Source organism: Falco naumanni, chromosome W (assembly GCF_017639655.2).
Source record: "Falco naumanni isolate bFalNau1 chromosome W, bFalNau1.pat, whole genome shotgun sequence".
NCBI lineage: Eukaryota > Metazoa > Chordata > Aves > Falconiformes > Falconidae > Falco > Falco naumanni.
Genome location: NC_054079.1, coordinates 21,297,884 through 21,318,469, shown reverse-complemented (window position 1 = coordinate 21,318,469; position 20,586 = coordinate 21,297,884). Strand labels below are relative to the sequence as shown.

Sequence of the window (20,586 nt, the reverse complement as noted above, 5' to 3'; positions counted from 1 at the left end):
GCTGAACTCCTTTGAAAGCATGAACATGTATTGTGTTATGCCATTTATGCAGTGACTTCTTCACCGAATCTTCAAACATCTTAAAGCATGTGTTTGAGTATTTGCAGAAAAATCTTTGAGGAAAGAGATCTCCAACAATTGCAGAGCAGTTTTGATATCCTGAACAAATCTGTCATGTTCCCTTAGGAGGTTTTGTCAGCAGCTGTCCAATGTTAGGTTCCCCTGAACATAAGATCAAACAACTAATTTTGTGGAATTTCTGTGGTCGTATTTACTATTACACTGTGAAATGCTCAAATATATTTTCAACCTCCCTACCTTCCTGGGCTTCATTCCCAACCTATGGAGGGGATTGACTGGTAGAAATAATTTGCCTAGGTAGCCAAATGAATATGTCTTTAATTTGCTTTGCCTTTTCAAAAGTGTTCAGCATTTTTGTTCCCCTTCATGGGTATGTGGCAGTTCAGCCCTCCCCTAGGTCATACTACAGCCTGCCAGATGGGATCCTGAGAAACCAGGATCTGTGCAACTGTTGGCCACCTTGGGGTAAGTGGCACGACTGATTTCTTTAGACTGACCCTGCGGTGCTGAAGTAGAGGGTGTAAACACTAACTTAAGTGAATGAATTGTAGTTTTAATAACCATGAAATCACACTTTCTCTTTCTTCAGTTTCTTATCATTTTAGCCACTGTGGCAAAACTGTAAAGCTAGAGCTGCTTTTAAAAGCAAGACATTTTAAACTTGGGTGGAGACAGCATGTTTTCCCTGTTATCATCTGCTGTTGGAGCATCTAGCTTGCTATGGTTGAAATTTTCCTCTAAAATCTGTTTGATGGGGAGGGCCAGCAAGCAAAAGCTCAAATAAAAAAAAAGAAGATAGCTTGCCAACATTTTTTTGAAAGCAACCAAACCTAGAAATGTCTGCCAACAAAGTTATTGTTTTAATAAGCCACACTACTATTTTGCCTGTAAACTTGCTGCGCATTTTGGACTGAGGAGGGGGCCAGATAGGCTAGTATCAAGTAGGTTTTACTGTATGATAAAATTCAAGGTAACTTCCTTGTATGTTAATTAGCTTGCTCTGCTGCTTCACAGGAAAGATCTGAAAAGTGTCTTTTTTTAATAACGTTCCTTGCAAGTTCATTATATGACATAATCATCCTCAGCCCACTAAGAACTTCAATTTGTATATATGTGAATTTGCACAAGCATGTAGCTAGAGGTGAAGGGTTGTGTTCTTCTTTTAATCTTGTATAAAGTGATTTGAGCCTTGATAGTGTCATTGAAATAATAGTTTTCAGAGGTTGTTGCGCATCACATCTTTTGAGGAGTGCTGGATTTTGTTAATTGGTTATGTTAATAAACATCGTACAGTGTTTAATTTGACAGGATAAATTTTTAAGTGCTGATACACACGTAGAACTAAGTCTGTCAGGTGCACTAAATATAATATCTCTGATGGACCCACACACGCACCCTGAAACTTCTACTGAAAGTTAATAAAATTTTTAAAAACCTATAGAAAGTTTACTGTCTTTAGATAAGACAAAATATTTGTAACTTTTTTGGTTAGTGCTTATAAAAATAACAATCTTACAACAATCTTACTGTTGAAACTCTATGTGGAGATCTTGCTGTGTAATCTCATATTGATCTTGCAATGCTAAATTGTCTCAATGTTGGGGCACGCTGCAATTTAGTCGGACCAGAGGCTTTGCTCTGTCACAGCACCCTGAAAGAACACTTTCATTTGCTGCTTATATGAAAGAAGTCAGTGCAAAATTAACGAAAGTGCAGAAAATGTGGATGAGGGCAAATTTTACCGGTTTCTCCCATATCCATGTAATGTTTCCTTAAAATAATGTAGTGGTCCAGGCTTCTGACTTTTGTGGCAGTTGAAATTTTCATGTATGTGGACTCAGAGCAATGCATTTTAAAAATCTTCTGCAGCAAGTGTGACTTCGAAGTCTGAGTTTTCTTGAATGTTCCCTTGAGTTTGACTTCTAAGATATCTCCGGAGCATCATCCAAAGAACCTTCTCGGAGAGAAGAAAGCTTCATACCTCTCCTTCTGCCTTTCTGTTCTACTCAAAACTAAGTTTGAACTTAAACTTGGTTTTAACACCTTTAGGGAAAAAAAAAAAAGAATATGCTGTTTCTTAGTTTCAACCAAGATATGTAAGTAGCAGGCTTTTATGTAGACATAGTGGTTTAAATAGGTTCTATAACCTCACTCTTTTCCATTAGTGCATACTAATTATTTAATAGATGCTCAAATAAAGCCTCTGCAAATAGGCCTTTTATTTGACTTTTACCTCATGGAGCTTTCTCTGCAGGTAAGAGAAAGCTTTGCAGCAGGAGCACGTTGGAGACCGAAGATAATCTGGGAATGATTCAGAAATGAAGGCATTACTTTAGTGGTTTGACAGCCTGCACTTTCAAAGTAGAAAAAAAAAAGTAGGTAACAGCTACAGGACTGTTAGTGAAAAAATGAATATATGTGAAAACTAATACAAGTGGAGTGGAAATACAGTTTTGAGTTTATTCAAATCCTTCCAGCTCATGTATTCATCCCCCTCTTAGAACAGGGCAAAGGTCTGACATACGAAATGACAGGTCTGGATGACATTAGAAAAAATTGCAGCCTTGAAACTGAACAGAAGGCTGGTGGATATTTTGTTTGCCAGCTACCAAGGTTGAACCAGAAGGCTTACAAAGCGTGTACTTTCTCCAGTGTTTTGACATCGTATGAACTTGTTGAAACTCTGAAATGAAGAACAATAAAGGATAGGGGCTTTTGTGAAATATGGAATCAAATGAAATGCAGTTTCATAGCAGAATTGACTAGGTTTTAGAGTTTGTGCTGAAATAATGTTTTGCAGTAAGCAGAAGGAATGCTACTCAGTCTGTTGGACTTCAGTGAACTTCACTTTCAATGATGTGTCATTAGATTTCCTTGAAGCTGGAGAATGGAAAATACTACAGGTTTTGTATAATGGTTAAGGTATGGGGTGAAGAGGAGACAACAGTACCTTATGGTTAAAACAAGGGCTTCTTGGGTGTCGTAAGCTACTAGTGGAGTTGCATGGATGATGTTCTTGGAACCAGTCTGTTCTTAGTATCTTGGATGCACAAATGACGTGTGCTGTGTATGCATTGTGAGCAAATTTCATACCTGGGACATCATCAGAACAAGTGAGAATCAGAAAATAATCAGGAGAAATTGAATGACTTTAAAGATAAGGGCATGATTTAGGATGAAAATAATAAGGAATAGAAAACTATGCATTTAAGGACTAAGAAAAACAATTCCTGTTTTTTCTCAGAGAGGGCAGCTGGGTGGTTCACCACTTGGAAGGAAAAGATGGGTTGACAACAATATGAATGTAGCGGGATGCAAAGGAGTAACATACTTCTGTGGAGACAGGAAGCTGCTGTGGTCACCGAGTGCTGACTGGAGGCAGCAACATCTGGGGAAGGAGTAGGACAATGAGTGGTGGAATATGGGAAACGTAAAAAAAAGTCCACAATAAGTACTTGACTGAAGTGGCAACCAAAGCTAAGACGGGCAGATTGCTCTCTGCCTGCCTTTTTGTTTCCTCTCGTCATGTCAGGTCAAGGACAGACAGAGCAAGTCTATCATCCTTCACATTGGTGTGGGAAAACAGAGAACCAAAAGCTATGGGACAGGATAAAAAAAATGCCCATTTTCTGTAGCTTCTTTTTTGTCTTGGATTATTTTTTAATTGGCATATTTTAGTTTTTTAATCTCAGCACAAAAACACAGTTTTTCTTAACACTGAGATTAAGGTAAATCTAGATATTTTGCTAATGGATTGCAGTCTGTCCCTGCTAAGAGTTTCACTGTTAACTTAAGTGGTAGATTTTACGCTTTGGATTGGAATAGCCTTTAATACCAGTCTTACTGATGATCCATGCAGATGCCAGTATGGAATATTGAATCATATACTTTGATTTGCTTTTGGATGACTGAACAAAACAAACAAACAAACAAGACCTGTAAAACAATAGATTTGTAAATAAAAATGTTGGATGCATTTATAAAATTTGCTTTTATTTGTGAAATCTGTTTTCAGAGTTCTACAGGAAGAATTTTTAGTGAAGCTAGGCTGATAACTGCTCACTGCTGAAATTCTGAATTTCTTTGAGGTGTATGTGAAGTGTTTATGTACAAGGAATCTGAAGAGGAAAGCTAGTAAAAAGAGTGCTGTATTGATGGCAGAGTCTGTTAGCTTCTTACACAACAACAGAAGGTGGTGATATGGGAAAAATGAAAGCATGTTTCATCTTTGGTACCAAAATTAGGATATAATAGAAGAAGATGTAGGATGGCAAATTTCTATTTTCTATGTGCTTTTAGTAGTTACTTAGTTACGGGCTAAAATGACTCTGTGTGTACAGGTTTTAATTAAAAAAAAAAAATAAATAAGAATACTAACACCAGCTTCAGGATTTGCTTATAGTCATTGTTTTCTCCTTTTCATTCAGTGTTTTATGTTCATTGGGAAAGCAATTTGTAACAGGAGGCTTTATTCAGTAAATTCAACCCTTCCAGTCTGTTGGGAAACTGGGATGTTTAGCTAGGCAGCCAGCAATTCTTGTCAGGGTTTTATCCTGATCTTTTCTTATAGGTGCCTGAATAGGAATGAAAGGCAATGGGTCAGATTATTTTAATAGCAAACTTCCTTGCCCCACAAAAGCCTTACTCTGTCTCTGACCTTCAGCACAGAATTTTTTCTACTGTTAACAAGCCAGAGTGTTAATCTGCACTATCTAAAATAAAACTGGTGTTTTGTTTAGTTTGGCTTATAGCATAGCTTCAATTCTTGGTTTACGAGAAGTAGAAAAGAGGTTTGTGGTGGAGTGTGTGTGTCCATATGTGTGGTGGGGTGTTTTGGGTTTTTTTTTCCCTCCCACACCCATCCTCGAGGAGGTTAGCTTCAGATTGTGATCTGTTTAAAGTCTTTTTCTCCCACCCTTTACCGCTTGTTAATTATGTCTTTCCATATTTCTGGATTCATTTTAATGACTTCGAAAAATGTTTGGCTTCATTAGCTATTTTTTCCCAGAATTCAGTACATATTCTTCAGTGGGGAAGTTCTTGCCTCAAGGCATTTTTAAGTTAAAAAAAACCCCAACAAACAAAACCCCCCTAAAAACCCCTCTTTGGAAAAGTGAAGAAGACAAAAAAATCTTCAGTAGTTTTCTGCAGAAAGGAAGTAGCGCGAAAATTCTCTGAGCTCAGTTAAGCTTTTGGGTTTCAGTAGTTGGGAGGATTTTGACACTTGGCTTGATTCATTGGGTCAAGATTTGCGTTGGACCAAGGGACTGTTGATGTCATATGAGGAGTGTTAAGCCATTTTCACAGCTCTCTCTACTGAGTCGCTATTGCAAACTGGTGTTGCAGTTTGAGTTTTACAGAGCAGTTCTCGATGCTTGATTTTCTGCTGAGCTTGTAAGTCAGGGGGCAGCACACCGCTGGCCCTTACCGTGAAATGAATTATGTAGCGTCTTGTCAGTAAGGTGCTTCTTAGCCATGCCTTGCGCACAGGGCATGCAGACTAGTTAGCAAGTCTACAGGAATCTCCAGTGAAGTCGGTGAAAATATGCATGGATAAAATGTGTATTTAGCGCAGGCAGTGTGCATGACGTGTGTGACTGTTTGGTATGCTTGAGAATGAGGTAGAGTTGAGAGGATAGAAGGTTCTGTGATTTAAAGACTGGTAGATGTAGCACTTCCTTAGGATAACTGGAAATGGGATGTTTGTTGATGTTACTCAGAAACATCAGCTGGGACTTTGGGTAGAAATAATTCCGTAATACCAAATGAAGATGATTTAAATAACTTCCATATGATTTCATTGTTATGGTGGGATCTATATGCACAGTGGCAGCTTTGGACCTGTTTCATATTCTGCATCATATTGCTTGCTGCTTGCTTGCTTGTCGCTCAGTTACTTCCCTGGCTTTGCTCACCAGCCTTAGTGACTGAATAGCAATGAGAATGTCACATCACCTCCACTCCTAGTCCTGTGCAGCTGTTTAACGCCTTGCTGTTTGATAGCTGGGAAGGGTTGCTGTTGAGTCGAGGTTGGCCTTAGCTAGCCATCCTTTGGAACCTCACATATGGGCTTTACATTTGTGCAGAGGGTCCTGCACTTGGCCACAGTCTGACATTTATGCTGCTTAGACTGGAGTTTGGTTTAGCTGTACTGCTAAGCTGGCTTCCCAAGGTGTAGTGTATCCTAGTGTCCCACAGCCTGACATATAAATCAAATCCTGTGCAAAGGATGGGAGTGGATATGCAGAGGTTGGGCAGGTATGCCGTCTCTAACCGACACAGCAATGAACGTGCCACATGGAATAAAGATAATGGAAACTTTTTAGATATTTAACAAGGTATAGAACCTGTTATAAGAAGTCAAGGTTGTATCCTCTTGTACAACAAAACATACTAAAGTGTTTTCTTCTTTTTAGTCCAAGTGGTAAGAAGTTCAGAAGCAAGCCTCAGTTGGCAAGATACCTGGGAAACACTGTTGATCTCAGCAGTTTTGACTTCAGAACGGGAAAGATGATGCCCAGTAAATTGCAGAAGAACAAACAGAGACTAAGGAATGATTCTCTCAATCAAAATAAGGTTTGTTAGTAAATACTGTGTTTAAGGATATCCTAAGAATTTCCTTTCCTGTAGTTCATTTAGCAATTTTTTTTTCTGCTTAAAGCAGTCTGCTTCTAAGATGTACATCTATGTTTAATTTTTAGTAGTGGTAGAGACATAAGTTTATAAATAGAAGGAATACTCTGCTAATACCGAGAAAAATATCAAGGTGAGGTTAAGTATGAATCAAAAGTTTGAGTAATTTGGGAGTTGGCTTGTGACTAAGAACTTCAGTGCTAGTTATCTACCTGAATGATGTTCTTCTAAATGGGAAAAGTTAGGACTGTTGATGCCAAGAGATTCTCCTGTGCAAGGCTTCAAATTGTTATGTTCATCTTCCTGTTCTGAGATGAAATAGTTCACATTTTTAATGTGTGCAGTGTGTGCCAGGAAGCTTGTTTCTGAGGCAAATGCATTTATCTGTACAAATCTGGATGGCTGTGTACAGCTATGTGGCTTAACAAGGCCAGGTGTTTTTCTGTTTAAGATTGGGCCTTTCTCAATTGATCTGATTGTTCTCTTATTGTCTATTTCTTTTTGAACAACAGTGTATCCTTTTGAATACTGAAGAAAATGTGTATAATAGATTAAAAATAAAAGGCTGAAGCATACAGGAGTGAAACAAGTGATGTAGCACATAGGAACATGACAAGTCAATTTAGCTGACTCAGATATAATATGTTTCTGGACAAACTTTAGAAACCTCATATGACAGTTTGAAAGGGCTTCTGTAACAACCTGCAATGTTTTCTTTTTAAAGTATTCTATTTTTCAGGATTTCTTAACTTACAGTAGTGTATGAAATGACCTAATAAGTTATAGGTATGTCTTGTGCACTGATGTGTTTTTGTCATCTGCCATTTGTAATGTGGGAACCACACATTTCATGCTGGTTTCTTTTTATTTAAAGCGTGTGTTCAAATTATTTACTATTTTCTTACCACAGACATGAGGCTTTCAAATAATTTAACAATTAGGGGTAGTCCAAGGAAAGGTTTTGATTATGCTTTTTGCATGAGTAGAAACTACAAAATTTGGTATATAAAATCGAGATGAGTCTGTGCTCGCTTTGTATTCCTATGATCTGAGATTACTTGAATGTTGTTGACAGTAGCTCTGTTACATACAAAATTAGGAAAGGGTTTTTTTTTTGGGGTGTTTTTTTTTTTTAGGTAAATAACATTTATTATTTCTTAAGTGACTGAATCTGTAACTCATGAGCTTTCAGGAATTTCTGCAGTATTCCTGTGATAGTTAAAAATGAAAATAAACATTTTCCTGGAGTTTGTTTTTTTTTTTTCCACAAGACACTGAAAGAGTTTGGTTGGAGTTGTCTTCCAGTCCACCTTGCAGCTGTGCTGCTGGGGGGCTGTAAAAGACAGACTTGCATAGGCAAGTTTGTGTATAAACTTGCTCCTATTTTATAGGTTGTTTGTTTTTGTACAATTTACCACAAATGTTTCTAAATCCTTTGGCTTCTTGTATGTTTCAAGAAGGAATATCAAAATATACTTGAGTCTTCTTTCTGGGATGTGTCTAGGCAATTAGATTTATGCAGCTGGTGGATGGAAATGCTGTCTTGCCATACTTGTAACTTTTGAGATTCTCATGTAATTGGAGCAGATTACAACTCAATGTCAAGATTGACATACTAATGCTACCTGGCTTCAAATGGAACCGCGGATAATATATGTTAATGAATGCTCTCCATTTTGTGATGTTAAATGTACAACAGTGTAAATAACACGGAAATATTCTTCTAGCAAAATACTTCTCTCCAATCTTAGCATTGCACATTCATACTGACCGTTCAGTATTGGCAATAAAGGCGTACGTATGATAGGTTTATTTACAGTAAGGCTGCAGGAGGAGTTTCGCTTCAACCTATGCTAATCTTGCCATTGTTTTCTGTGTATCCATTTTTACATTTCACTTGCAAATTATGCTACTTTATTTATTTGCAGTGCTTTTGAAGAGACAATGAAATAAGTAATACAATTGAATATGAATCCAGTAGATACAGCATACTGCTGTGCTTATAAAAATATGCTTATAAATTCTTCATTTTGTAAAGAAAACATAATAGAGAGTACTGGTTAAACATGCTGTCTGGTTATAAGTGACTTCTTGGATTAAAGGATTTGAAAAGCTTGAAAATCCTCTGCTGAGTTTTTTAAATGTTTTTATGTCCGGGGCATGTTGATGCTTCTGGAAAGTCATGTCTTTGGAAAGGTAGTGGGCTGAAATTCTTTTGGAAATCCTTGTTGGACCATAAAATACTCCTACTGAGTAAAAATGAGCAGGGAATTGATTTTTCTGCTGGCTAGTACATTACTATAGTTCCCAGAGTAGGAAGAGATTTTGTTCTGTGATAGTAGTCAAGCAGCATAGAAGCCCACAGTATGGCTGTGTTTCTGAAGGCCAAAGTGTGCCTAAAACTGAATATTGTGAGCTTAATTGCCATCTGAAGTGATCGGTGTCTGACCATTTGAAACGTGTAGGTGGAAAGCTCAAAAGAACTTTCTGTTCTCCAGGAGAGGTGTCGGTTGTAGGGATCTTTGTTACTTATTTCTATGAGGATGTGCTGGAAGCTTTTCCTTTGTCACGGATAAATCTTATGTGTGGCTGGCTTATGATTTATTGTGAAAAAGTTTCTGTGAGTATCAGTCACTTCCTGTTAACATGTGATACTTTTTTTCCCTGTATATCCCAAGATCTGCAGGTGCCGGAGATGGGTGAGCTTAGCAAGTTTCTGTGCTAGAGTTTTATTTCTGTTGTTCAAAACTCAGTGACACAAATGAGAGACTGTTTATATAGGATGAGATCAGAAAGCCCAGATGTGACAATGATTAGAAAGGAAATAAAACAGGAAAGTAGTGAGATTATAATTACAGTACTTAGGAATTGCTCTGTTCTTCGTTTAAACAGTTTATCCTGATGACCATTTTCTAGTATGTAGCCTTGATAAAAAGTATATGGGCCATCTAGCCCTTGAACCTGTATTTCCTGCATCATTTATAGCTCATCAGGGTTTTGCTTTAATTCTGGGGGCCATATCATTAATGTAGCTGCATTGTCTTGATTTTTCAGACTGCCTGAAGAAATCTACTTTTTATTTTCTGAGTTTAATGGATTTAATTTTTAACTTCTCTTTAAGTCACGTTACTGGCCATAAGGAGCCTGTAAATATTTTCTGTGAACTTGAAATGAAGACCTTTGTTCTAGAAATGTTCACTTTTCCAGATTTATCCCCCATATGGCAGCTGGCTCTGTAATATTATTGGTTTTGTCAGTTTTAATAGTTATTTTACCACTAATACCGATGCTACTGCGCAGAATGCACTGGGGCCATGGACTTCAAAGCTACAAATACTTCTTTGAACTTGATGTCACAAGATCAGGGAATGCAAAGCTTGTAGGATAGGCAAGGTCTGTCAAGGTTCTGGTGTCAGTTATGTGGTGTGAGGAAAGTTCATTGTCAAAATACTTTGTGCAAATTGAAGTATGTGTGATTACTGTTTAGCTCTGATTGGTGATGCTGTGCTCATCAGAGATACTTTAATTATATATGAAAAAATGTATTATATATGAGAAAGTCTAACATTAGACTTACTATTGTCATCATCGGGGAGGAAAAAAAATGGAGCCCATAACCAGTATCCACCATGCAAAGCACACGCTAAAAGTGATGACCGCAGTATCGAAAGTATTTTTCTAGTGGACCTGGACTACCTGGGTGAAGCATTAGGTGAAGATTGTGTCTAGATTTACTTATAAGTTTAGATTCTCACTTTTGCTTTGTATAAAAAGATCTTAAGACTTCCATGCTAATTGAATGGTAATTTCTCTGGTTGGTTAAAACTGTAAAGTGTAATGAGGCAGAAGTACTCATGCTCTGTTGCTGTTTGCTCTGGCCATGGAAACCCTGGTTCCAGTTAAACAAAATTCAGCAGCGTGTTAGGGGTGGAGCTGAAGGTGGAGATCTCTGAAGATACGCTGCTTTTCCTGTTCAAAAGCTGTAATATTGCAAGACTCAGAGATCAGTTAGTTTCTGGCTGTAAGTTTATAAACTAGAAATGATAGATGTCTGAATTTCTGAGAAAAACTTCCATTGCTTTAGCCTTATTATATTTAAATGAGTTAACTGCACTACCTGGAAATTGTGAAGAAAGGGGGCCTATTCTCAAAGCTCTTTTGCAACATAAACGATTCTATGATTCTGTGATTTAAAGGAGTGGTAAGAATAGAGAGCTGTGATCAGAACTGCTTCCATTGAAAAGAACAGATTTCTAGAACTCTTTCAGAATTCACCTGTCTGTTGTTAAATATTCTGGCATATTTCTTCTGTTGATCTGGGAAAGTGTTCTGGCTCTTGTGAGAGGATGAACAAATCAATATTAAGCCGGGATTCCCAACATGCTACAGTGTTAACTATAAATGAGTGTCATATAAATGGAGTCATACTGTTGAATAACTAAGAATACGCATAGTACTCTTGATAAATCACCACCTTTGCCATCTGCATGAAAAATCGAGGCCTGAAATTTTAAAACTATCCCTTCATTTAGATTATGTTGAGATGCCTGGATAAATGTGAAGTGTTACTATGTTGTTTCTTCCTGTCAATTACATTCCCTAGAAATACATGGAGGAATTCCTTATTTTTTTCTGCCAGGCAGGATCTAATAGCACTGTGTCATCCTGGAGAGGCTATAACAAGAGGCCTCTCCCTTGCCTGTACCCCCACCCAGCAGATGAATCAAATAGCTGGATAGAAGCACCCAATATAATAACTGGTGTATTTTGGGATTAAGTGGCTTGCCTGCAGAATGGTCTTCATGATGAAAATTACTTTCTGCGGAGTGCAGAGATTATACTCTCTTTATTGCTAGTTTATAGATTGTGCACTGTACACGTATAGAAGGAATGACTTCACACTCTTTTCTCATCAGCCATCCGCCTTGCAATTACAGAGGTATGCTAAAATCAGGGTGTTCTGATGGTGGAGGAACTACCTTATCAGATTGCTTTAGCAAAGCTCTAAAAGAGGGATGTGTACTTTTAAAATAAGAATTTAATCTGCAACAGATGCAATGAAGAGAAGTCTTATTGCTTAATAAACCTAAGCCTGTTGCCATATTTTTAATCTAATTTTGATACAGGTCATTACAGAATATCTATAGTCAGTATTCTGGCTTTTGTCATCTTGAATTCCAGAGTGTTGATCTTAGAAATGAATGCTTTTTGAACAAGCATGTGCTCTTTGGTTCTTAATGTAGTCTGTTTTATGAAGTGTAGTCCAGATTGTATAATCTATATATGGAGGATATGAAGATTGAGATTTAATTCCCATTTCTAAGACCAAGTGATTGTGTTCTCTCACAAAATTAGGAGTGTAAGTAAATCCTAATGAAAAACTTTTAACATGGATGGAGTCTAATACCAGTGTTCACGGTGTAACTTTTGACCTGTGATCTCACAGCCAATTATGAAACTTCTGAGATGTGAAATACTGCATAATAACTTATTTCTCTTCCTTTTGAATGACTGGCAGTAAACTTATAAAACGCAAAAGCTTAACCATTTTTCTATGTCAGAAACTAGATATGGCTTTGAATTGTTTTGAAGTGCTTAAGACTGTCCTGCAAAATAGTGAACTTGCTTTTTGTTACACATTAATTAGGAAAGTATTTATCATGGGATATTTATTTTCAGTGTCTCTCTGGTGTCAATATAGTGACGTGTCTTCTCAGTCACACTCTTGTATCCTTTTTTGGGGAAAAAAAAAGATTTTATTTCAGTTAAGGAAAATATCAGACAAAATTCACAAGCAGAAAAGTCTGGTATTATGTGTTCAAGACTTGGAAGAAATGGGTTTACAAACAAAAAGCTGTGAGGTGCTGTTCCTTGGCACAGCACTTCAAACTGGCAGTCTGCTTTTGGATAGAGACAGGTTTAGAAAAGCTGGAATGGTGTAAGGTGATGATCTATCTTCTTTCTTCATCAGTTTTGGGGGTCATGGGAGAATTCTATTCCCCCACCCCAAATACTTCTGGGGTTATTGCTACAAAGAGGGCTTCAGGCACTAGTTTCTCCATTGGCCTGAGGGTTTGATGTATGACCAGATATTATTGGTAAAGTTATAGCAGATGCTTGGGAATCATCAGTTCACAAACCTGATAAAAGCTAGCTTTGTCAAAAGGTTTGTTGAAGTTGATATAGTTTTAGGTTTTTTTCCAGAATAAATTGCTGCACTTAATGAGGATTTGTTTGGTGTAGGAATTGCTTAGGAAATTTGTGACCAGAGTTATGTAGGAAGATGCTGTCCTTTAAGACTTGGAACTCTATAAACTGTTTGTTACAAACATATTTTTATGAAGCTTTGGAGATTTCATTTTGACATCTGATTGTGAAGCTGTCTCTTTTCAGAATGTAAGTCAGTTGAACAATTAACATATATATTTTAACAAAAGATGGACTTTCAAGCAGTTTGATTCTTCCCAAGAAGGGGGAAAGTGTGGAACCAGCTAAGTGTTACTTTTTTTTAAATTTCTTTTTAAAATGGAGGGCTGCAAAGGTTAGTTAAGTGCAGCATTTAAAGGAAATCTTTACTTCAGAAAAAAGCCTCGGTAGAAGAGGGTGAATCCAACATTAGTTTGTGTACTTTTTATGTATAATTTTTGCTAATTCTCTTTTTTCTTCTTTTTGTTTTTTTAACAGGGAAAACCAGACTTAAATACAACTTTACCAATCAGACAAACTGCATCAATTTTCAAACAACCAGTCACCAAAGTTACCAATCATCCTAGCAACAAAGTACGATGTGATCCACAACGAGTGACGGAGCAGCCACGACAGGTAAGAATCAATCTATTTCCATTGTTACTGCTCAGTAAGTTGTGAAACAAGCTGAAAATGTGCTTGTTTTCAGATGTGCTTCAATTACAGATGAGAATTCCAATCTTGAAGGTTACTTATAGGAATGTATTTCAAAAGATACAGAAATAACAGTCACATCATATGGAGATTCATGTTCTTAATCCAAAACTTCATTCATATCTGATTACCACATTCCTCTTGAAATTCAGATCTATGCTGTACTGTCACAATTGGACATCAATTATAAAAAAATAAAATTGTTCAGGTGCAGCTTCTTAATAGAAGTTTCAATAAAATACACAGTTCTCATCAAGTCGTAATATATCTTTTATATAGAAGAACTTTGCACAAAATCAATAAAATATTGTATTTTAAATCCCTCTTTTTCACTCTACTGCTACTATAAATTTAAACTACGGTAACATCAACTCATCTTACACAAATTCTTCTTTTTAGCTGCTTTTCTTTATGTCAATGACAGGTTGCCTGTTCACACAGTGCTTTTTTAGTTTTGTATTTTATGGGGAGGAGGGATCTGAGAAGAAATGAGAATCTAGTTAACGAATGAATAATTGGGTAAATAATGTAGTGTATACTGGACTGAAGTATTGTTTCTAAGTCTGACATGTCTTTTGAGGCATAGCATGATTACCATCAAATTGAAACACCTTATTCTGTTTTAGGGGTGCAGGGATGAGAAGAAAATGCAGAGGCATGTTCAAATTTTTGTACACTCGTGTCACTAACTTTTAACAACATTTCCTTTGAAACTCAAGCTGTCTCTAATATTGCACTTTCAAACATCTTGAATGCTGTTCTTGTAAGAAATAACATGAGCAATTTAGACTCTGCATCCTCTAAATTCAGGTGAGAAAGAAAAAGAAGAAATATCGAGCCATATTGGATCATTTTGTTGAGATGTCTTTCAGCAAGATTTGAAGGCCTCAGCTAACCTCACTGTTGGTCCCATGAAGTTCAGCAGGGGCCATGTAAGTGTATCACATTCAGATCTAAAAGATGCATAATTGCATGTGTCTATTGATTCTCTTCACATTCTTTGGGTTTTCCTGTTGAATTACTACACTTTGTGTGTCAGGAATTTCCTTTTGGTCATATCTGCTGAACCAGTAATAATCACCAAAGCATATGAAAATTATGGCACCTTTGTGGCAAGAGAAATGGATGCCTTAGCAATTCATGTCTTGATGGATTTAAAACCATTTCATGCTTGCCTATTTCCTCCCTGATTTCTTTCTTCCAGAATCTTTTCTTCAGATATATAGTGACTGAAGTCTTTGGGAATGCATCCCTTATCTTTTGAGAAAGCCTATTTTGCAAATCCTTACCGGATAGTCAATTTTCAAACCTACCCAAGTTAAATCTTTGCTGCCTTAAAATAGGTTCTAATGGATTAAACTATAGCAAGATCTTCAAGAAATCATTGTCTGCTGATCACTGTGTCGGCATTCTTTTTCAAACTCCTTTCTCCAAGCTTGCAACAGTGCATCTTCGGAAGAGGGCACTAAACAATAGTCTTACTCTGTATTGCCATACTTCATTTGGAAAAAATGCTAGCTCTGATCACACTGAATGTGGAATAATTAATCTTATATATCTAATAGGAAAGCAAATCTTGGTGTGCCTTACTCTTGCTTTTCTTCAAGCTAGATTGCTGCCTTGAGCTGTTTTTTAGTTTGTCATCATTCTGAGTAGTGATGATTGACACAGGTGGGAGACTTGGGAAAGGAGAGAACAGATTGTTACATTTGTTTTTACATAAAATTTGAGTTGAGTTTTCAGTAAAATTTTCATTAAAAAATCTGGAACAAAGAAATTTGCTCTAGGTAGTATACAGTCAGTTACTGTAGAATCTTAAGCAAATTGACAGCTTTCCTAAACAATTTCCAGTGATCTGGTTTCTTTACGCACTGATTTCCGTCATACAATGAACAATATTGGTTTGGTATTAGTAATAACCAAAAGTATGGAGGAACTGCAGACACTGAACATGTATCCACCCTTCATGTATGCATACATAGATGTACACACATGCCCATTGTTTGAATATAGCATGCAGTTCATTCCAATGTTGTACTCGCTAGCTGGAGCATAAATATTAATAGGTATGATCTTTGCCTGGTTTTCAAAAAGCAGTGATTTTTTTCTTGATAGGATCTGTTGAGATAAAGTAGAGAAGCCAGGGTGAGGACAGAAGTTGCTGGAAAACTTTGTTCTTAATAAAGTTTGCACCATGTAGAGCACCTGTTGCTTGAGATACAACTGTTGGACAAATGCGACCTTGCAAATGTATTTGAATTCTCTTCCCCTCCAGATAAAGCCTCTATTTTCCTTACATAAATAACCCCTATGTGTGACACTGTCTTCTCCTTCTCTCATACTCAGGTGTGCAAACTTTTCTGTACACAGACTGTAAATATATCAGTGTTGGATATTTAAGTGAATGCTGAAACACCGACTACATGGTCTATTTGTATATAAAGCTTACTCAGTTACCACTTCCTTCCAGTGTTATTCCTCCCTGTTTTCTTCAATCCTTGGCCCAAATCCCTTAAGGGATTCTTGCTTCTGTAGATATCCATCTCTGAAAGCTTTATCCGCTTATATCTATTGTATCTCCCTCTTCAAAAGACAGTCTAACCAGAATTCCCTGAAAATTCTCTTTGGCCTGCCTGCTTCTGTGAAGATCAAAATAAATGAGTACTGTAGTTCCTTTGGCAGTCAGTAGGTTTTTTCATGACCTGAGAGTGAGAAGACATGCCTGTTGGTGTTGGCAGGGAACATATTTGGCAGCAGCTCTTCTTTAAGCAGTAAACCATGTTGGAGTTCTTGGAAAGATAAATTAATCGCAGCTTGCTTATGATCTTTGTATAGGTAAATCTGTCAATTAAAGCAACAAATCTTTGTGGCAACTGCTGGTTCCATATATTCAGCATGCTAGTTTGTGGCATGCAAGAAGTGTCATGAGGTTTTCCAGGCCTTTTTCAAGCAACAGCTCTGCAAGACAGCATTTTAAAGCTTTCAAAGCCATTCTTAAAGGTTTTATAGGTTACTGGTTATCAATCAGACTGGAGAAATTTACCCAAGAAAAAATGGAAATGTTCTGAGAATCCTGGAAGTAGGCTGTGTCAGAACTTGAGCTGTGAGTGTATGCATGCATGCTCTGAAGGGTCAACTGGTACTCGCTAGACTTCTCTTCACTATCAGCCTTCTTCCTCTGTGTGGCTTTTGTTCAAATACCAGCACCAGTCAATCCACTGAGATTTCGCAAAGTCTTCCTATCTAATCAAATGATAGTAGTATCTGTAAGTTCCTAAATAGCAAATCTAATAGCCTCAATTGCTGTTTTCTTCAGAGTGCTTTAACATCTCTTTTTGAAGTATCAACCTGCACAAAATATTTTGATAAAAAAGTTTTGATAAACCGGTGTAAGAAAAGGAATCCTGAAAGATTGGTAGTGGGCCCTGCAAAGAAAGGAAAAAAAAAACAATCAAAACCCAACAAACTCCTCTGTTTTAGCCTCCTCTCCACTGTTAGATTTCGATAAGACATGATACATTCTTGATGGATTTAAGGGTGATGATTTACGTTTAAAAAGTCAGATTAGCATTGCTGAAAAGGAAACTGGAATTAATGATGACTTAATAAATCATGTAACTATATCTGTCATTTTCCTCTTAGGTGGTGTTGAGTACTGTCTTAAAATCACATTTTCTCCCTCCTTCCTATTTTGCAAACAGGCCACTAGATGTATCAGTTCTTTGGGGCACGTTAATGCTCCATCTGTGCATCTGGGTTTGAGTATTCCTCAAGTGTGAAGTGGGTGAATGTGAAGCAGTGGAAGTCCGGAAACTATTATAGGCAGTAAATCTTTTATGTAATCACTTAAACTTGAGTTACTTGCCTGTCAAGTGTTCTTGACAGTACCTAACTGGATGAAATTGAATGGTGCTGCAAATCAAACTTTCTCATGGATCACTGCCCTTTGTACCCCCACTCATGTGGTGCCTCCAGAGGGTCCAGGTCCCTGTGTCCTATGTAGAGCACTTACCCTCTTCTTCGTCTGTTAGAGCTTCTTGGTTCACACTGTTCCATGCTGATTGACCATTTCCAGGGTAAATCCAAGACTCGTTCATTTTCCCCCGTGCCCTAAATGTGTGGTACCCGAGACACTGCTTTGGGAGAACTCTTACTCCTGAGGACCCACTGATCACTAGTTAAATCTGGTTTACACTGTTGGTAGTGGTGGTAGGGATATTTGAAACCATACTAGTAAAACTGATGTTTATGTGAGTGGTAATCCGGTAAACCAGTGAATTTGCAAAGCAAATCAGTATCTTCCTGATCCATTTGGCTTAAAACATCCCACAAACATACCTCAAGTGTTTAAAAGGACATCCTTCCCTTCAAAGCTCATTTTGAGAAAATTGGATAGGCAGTATTATGTGATCCAATTCCTCTAGTTCTGTGACAGACAACCACCTTTAAAAACCACCTTAGGATAAATCTGAGGGTATTTTCTTTTTTAAAATGCCTTAGGATACAGCTGATATATTTACTTATAATCTATTTGTAGGCCAGAAGTACTCTTTAAAATTGATTTGAAAGTCTCTTTTATAAACTTACCATCATATATATTTGTAATGGCTTGTATTGTAATGGGTTATTGAATAGGATTATATGTGACAAATTAAATCTGACCATAGTCATTTCATAATATATATGCAGTCTAAAAAGCCTACTTTATGAGAAAAATTGCAGGATGTCATTTTATGTATGTTTTCTTGTGAACAGTTCTTAATAAGAAAGGCATATTTAGCTCTTAGCACTTTGTATTTTGTCAAATAGATGTGACTTTTTTTTCCTGTGGATCAACTTAAAGGGTTAGAATCTAGAATTCAAATAGAGTTGGAAAACTTAAGCTTCTTGGTTAATATCTATTAGAATTATTAAAAAGAGGGATGGAAGCAACCCAATGAGATTTAAGTTTCATCTCCCTCTCCCAGGCAGCTAAGGGAACACTGAAATTTTGATTGGCTATTATGGATGCTGCAGAGCTGAGCAGCTCAGAAACCGGATATAAAAAGAGGAAAGAATTTTTCTGATTTTCTGCAGAAATTCTCATTCCTTTTAAATTCTTTCATGGAGACTTTGAAAAGACCTCTCTTTAATCATATCTCCTTACTTAACTGCCTGCAATGTCATTCCTTTGAGCAGTTTCCCGAACGGTAACTGGCATTCTGGTCTCAGCCTTTAAAACACATTTTAAAACGTTGCAAAATTGCAGGCTGGCTGTGTCTGCAGTACAGTATAGATATGTTGACTGTGCTTTGTGTAGACTAACTTTTAATCAGCTTGCAGACCAGTTTATAATGCACCTGCAAGCAGCATGGAAATACATGTGGTTGCAGAGAGCTAGGAAGATGCCAAGGCAGCTCCTGGAGCTGTGACTGTGCTGCTAAACTTGCTGTGTCCATCCTACTTCTGAATTAGATGGTAGCTTTTTCTGACTGCTGCTGCAAGTTAAGAGTGGATATCTGTAGTTGTCTAAATAGAAGAAACTACCTCGGTAAACAAATCTGTGAACTCACCAACACTGGAATCATTGTCCTTTCTTCTGTGTGTCCAGTCAAGTACCTCAGTCTGTTGACATCTACAGTATTTTCAATACTCTCTAAATAGTAAATGGCAGAAGAAATCTGAGGTTCTTGTTTATGTAGAAATCAGTCACCCTCCAGGAATGTTTGAATGTTAAGAACACATGTGCTTTTCTTTTAAAAATAATAGAATTGGAATGGATTTCTTTCTAGCAAAAATTTCCTGTAGGCTTCCTTGAGCTTGAGCAACTGCAAATAGACTTTTATTTATCTAAGGAAAAGGAGCAGCTCATAATATGTTTGGTGGTTCTTGCAATAGAAAGGCTAATCTATTGTTTCTTTGTTGTCTGAATGGGAAATAATAGTTGCTTAGGAGACTGTGTTTTTGCAGAGATTACGGGTTAGATTATAGTTCACCATTAGTCACAAATAGTTTTTCTTGGACAAGAAACAATTATGGAGGAAGCAATATTTTATAATTCTCCAAATAAAGAACCTCAGAAGCACAGCTGTGGTACAGCTCTGCCATTATGGAGTTTCAGAACAAGGAAGTGAAAATTCTGCTCCACCCTGGGGACCTTGGCATTGCATTCCTATGCTGCCTCCTCTGTCACAGGAAAAAAACAGGCTTGCCCTCCGGAGAGTAAGTTTGAGAGATAAGGGATACATTTCTTGCTCAGCAGGAGATTATTGCGTAAGAGGTCACTTTTGACATAACGCGCATTGATTAATTTCCTAGGAAATGGAGCACTTGGCTGATGGGTCTTTTTGAATCTAAAACACTCCAAACATCAGTAAATGAAGGACCATGGCTTTAGTCTCTTTTTGATGTGTGTTCCCTAACCACTGCTTCAAGCTAAACTGAAATATAGCCATTTTTCATCGTCCAGCAGGATGAATACCCATAACTGAATCCTCAGAACGATTATTCATTTTGCATTAGTAGTGAAATACCACATCAAAACAATGACAAGTCTTGAAATCCAGTTCTTCTCCCATTCCTTCCTCTGCTGGTTCCATCAGGATTCTCATTACTGAATAACAGGTTCTCATGTCTGCTAACGCTTCTTTCCTTGGGGGCATGTATCTTGCTTTTCTGTCTGTACCAGTGCATCTTCAAGCTGAGAAAAGCACAGGCTGGAGAGCTCAGTCCATTTTACGAGGAAACCTCTGATGGTAAGATGCTGTAAGGTTATTATGCAGAAGGTGGCCTCTCTGGCTGGCAGTCATCTGTTGAGTTTGGCTGGCTGTAGCTGCAGACGCTTGCATTGTGTGAGGGGCTGTTCCTTGTTTTACAAAGTCCAGCAACGCTCTATGGCTGCTGATGCAACCAAACTAGATGGGATTTGTATGAATTGCTCCTAATTTAGGAGCCTGTTTCTCTGCTTAGCGGGGCACAAAGCCTTTGAACCCG

At 37.5% G+C, this 20,586-nt stretch overlaps 1 protein-coding gene across 1 annotated transcript in view; it reads left to right on the top strand.

Annotated features, from left to right (window-relative positions):
* The window catches only part of LOC121080638 (methyl-CpG-binding domain protein 2-like), a 40,751-nt gene that overhangs the window by 6,477 nt on the left and 13,688 nt on the right, over window positions 1–20,586 (top strand). Inside the window, exons 2-3 of the mRNA XM_040578785.1 lie at window positions 6,498–6,657; window positions 13,399–13,536. Coding sequence (XP_040434719.1) covers window positions 6,498–6,657; window positions 13,399–13,536 — 298 coding nt within the window. The remainder of the gene's footprint in view (window positions 1–6,497; window positions 6,658–13,398; window positions 13,537–20,586) is intronic.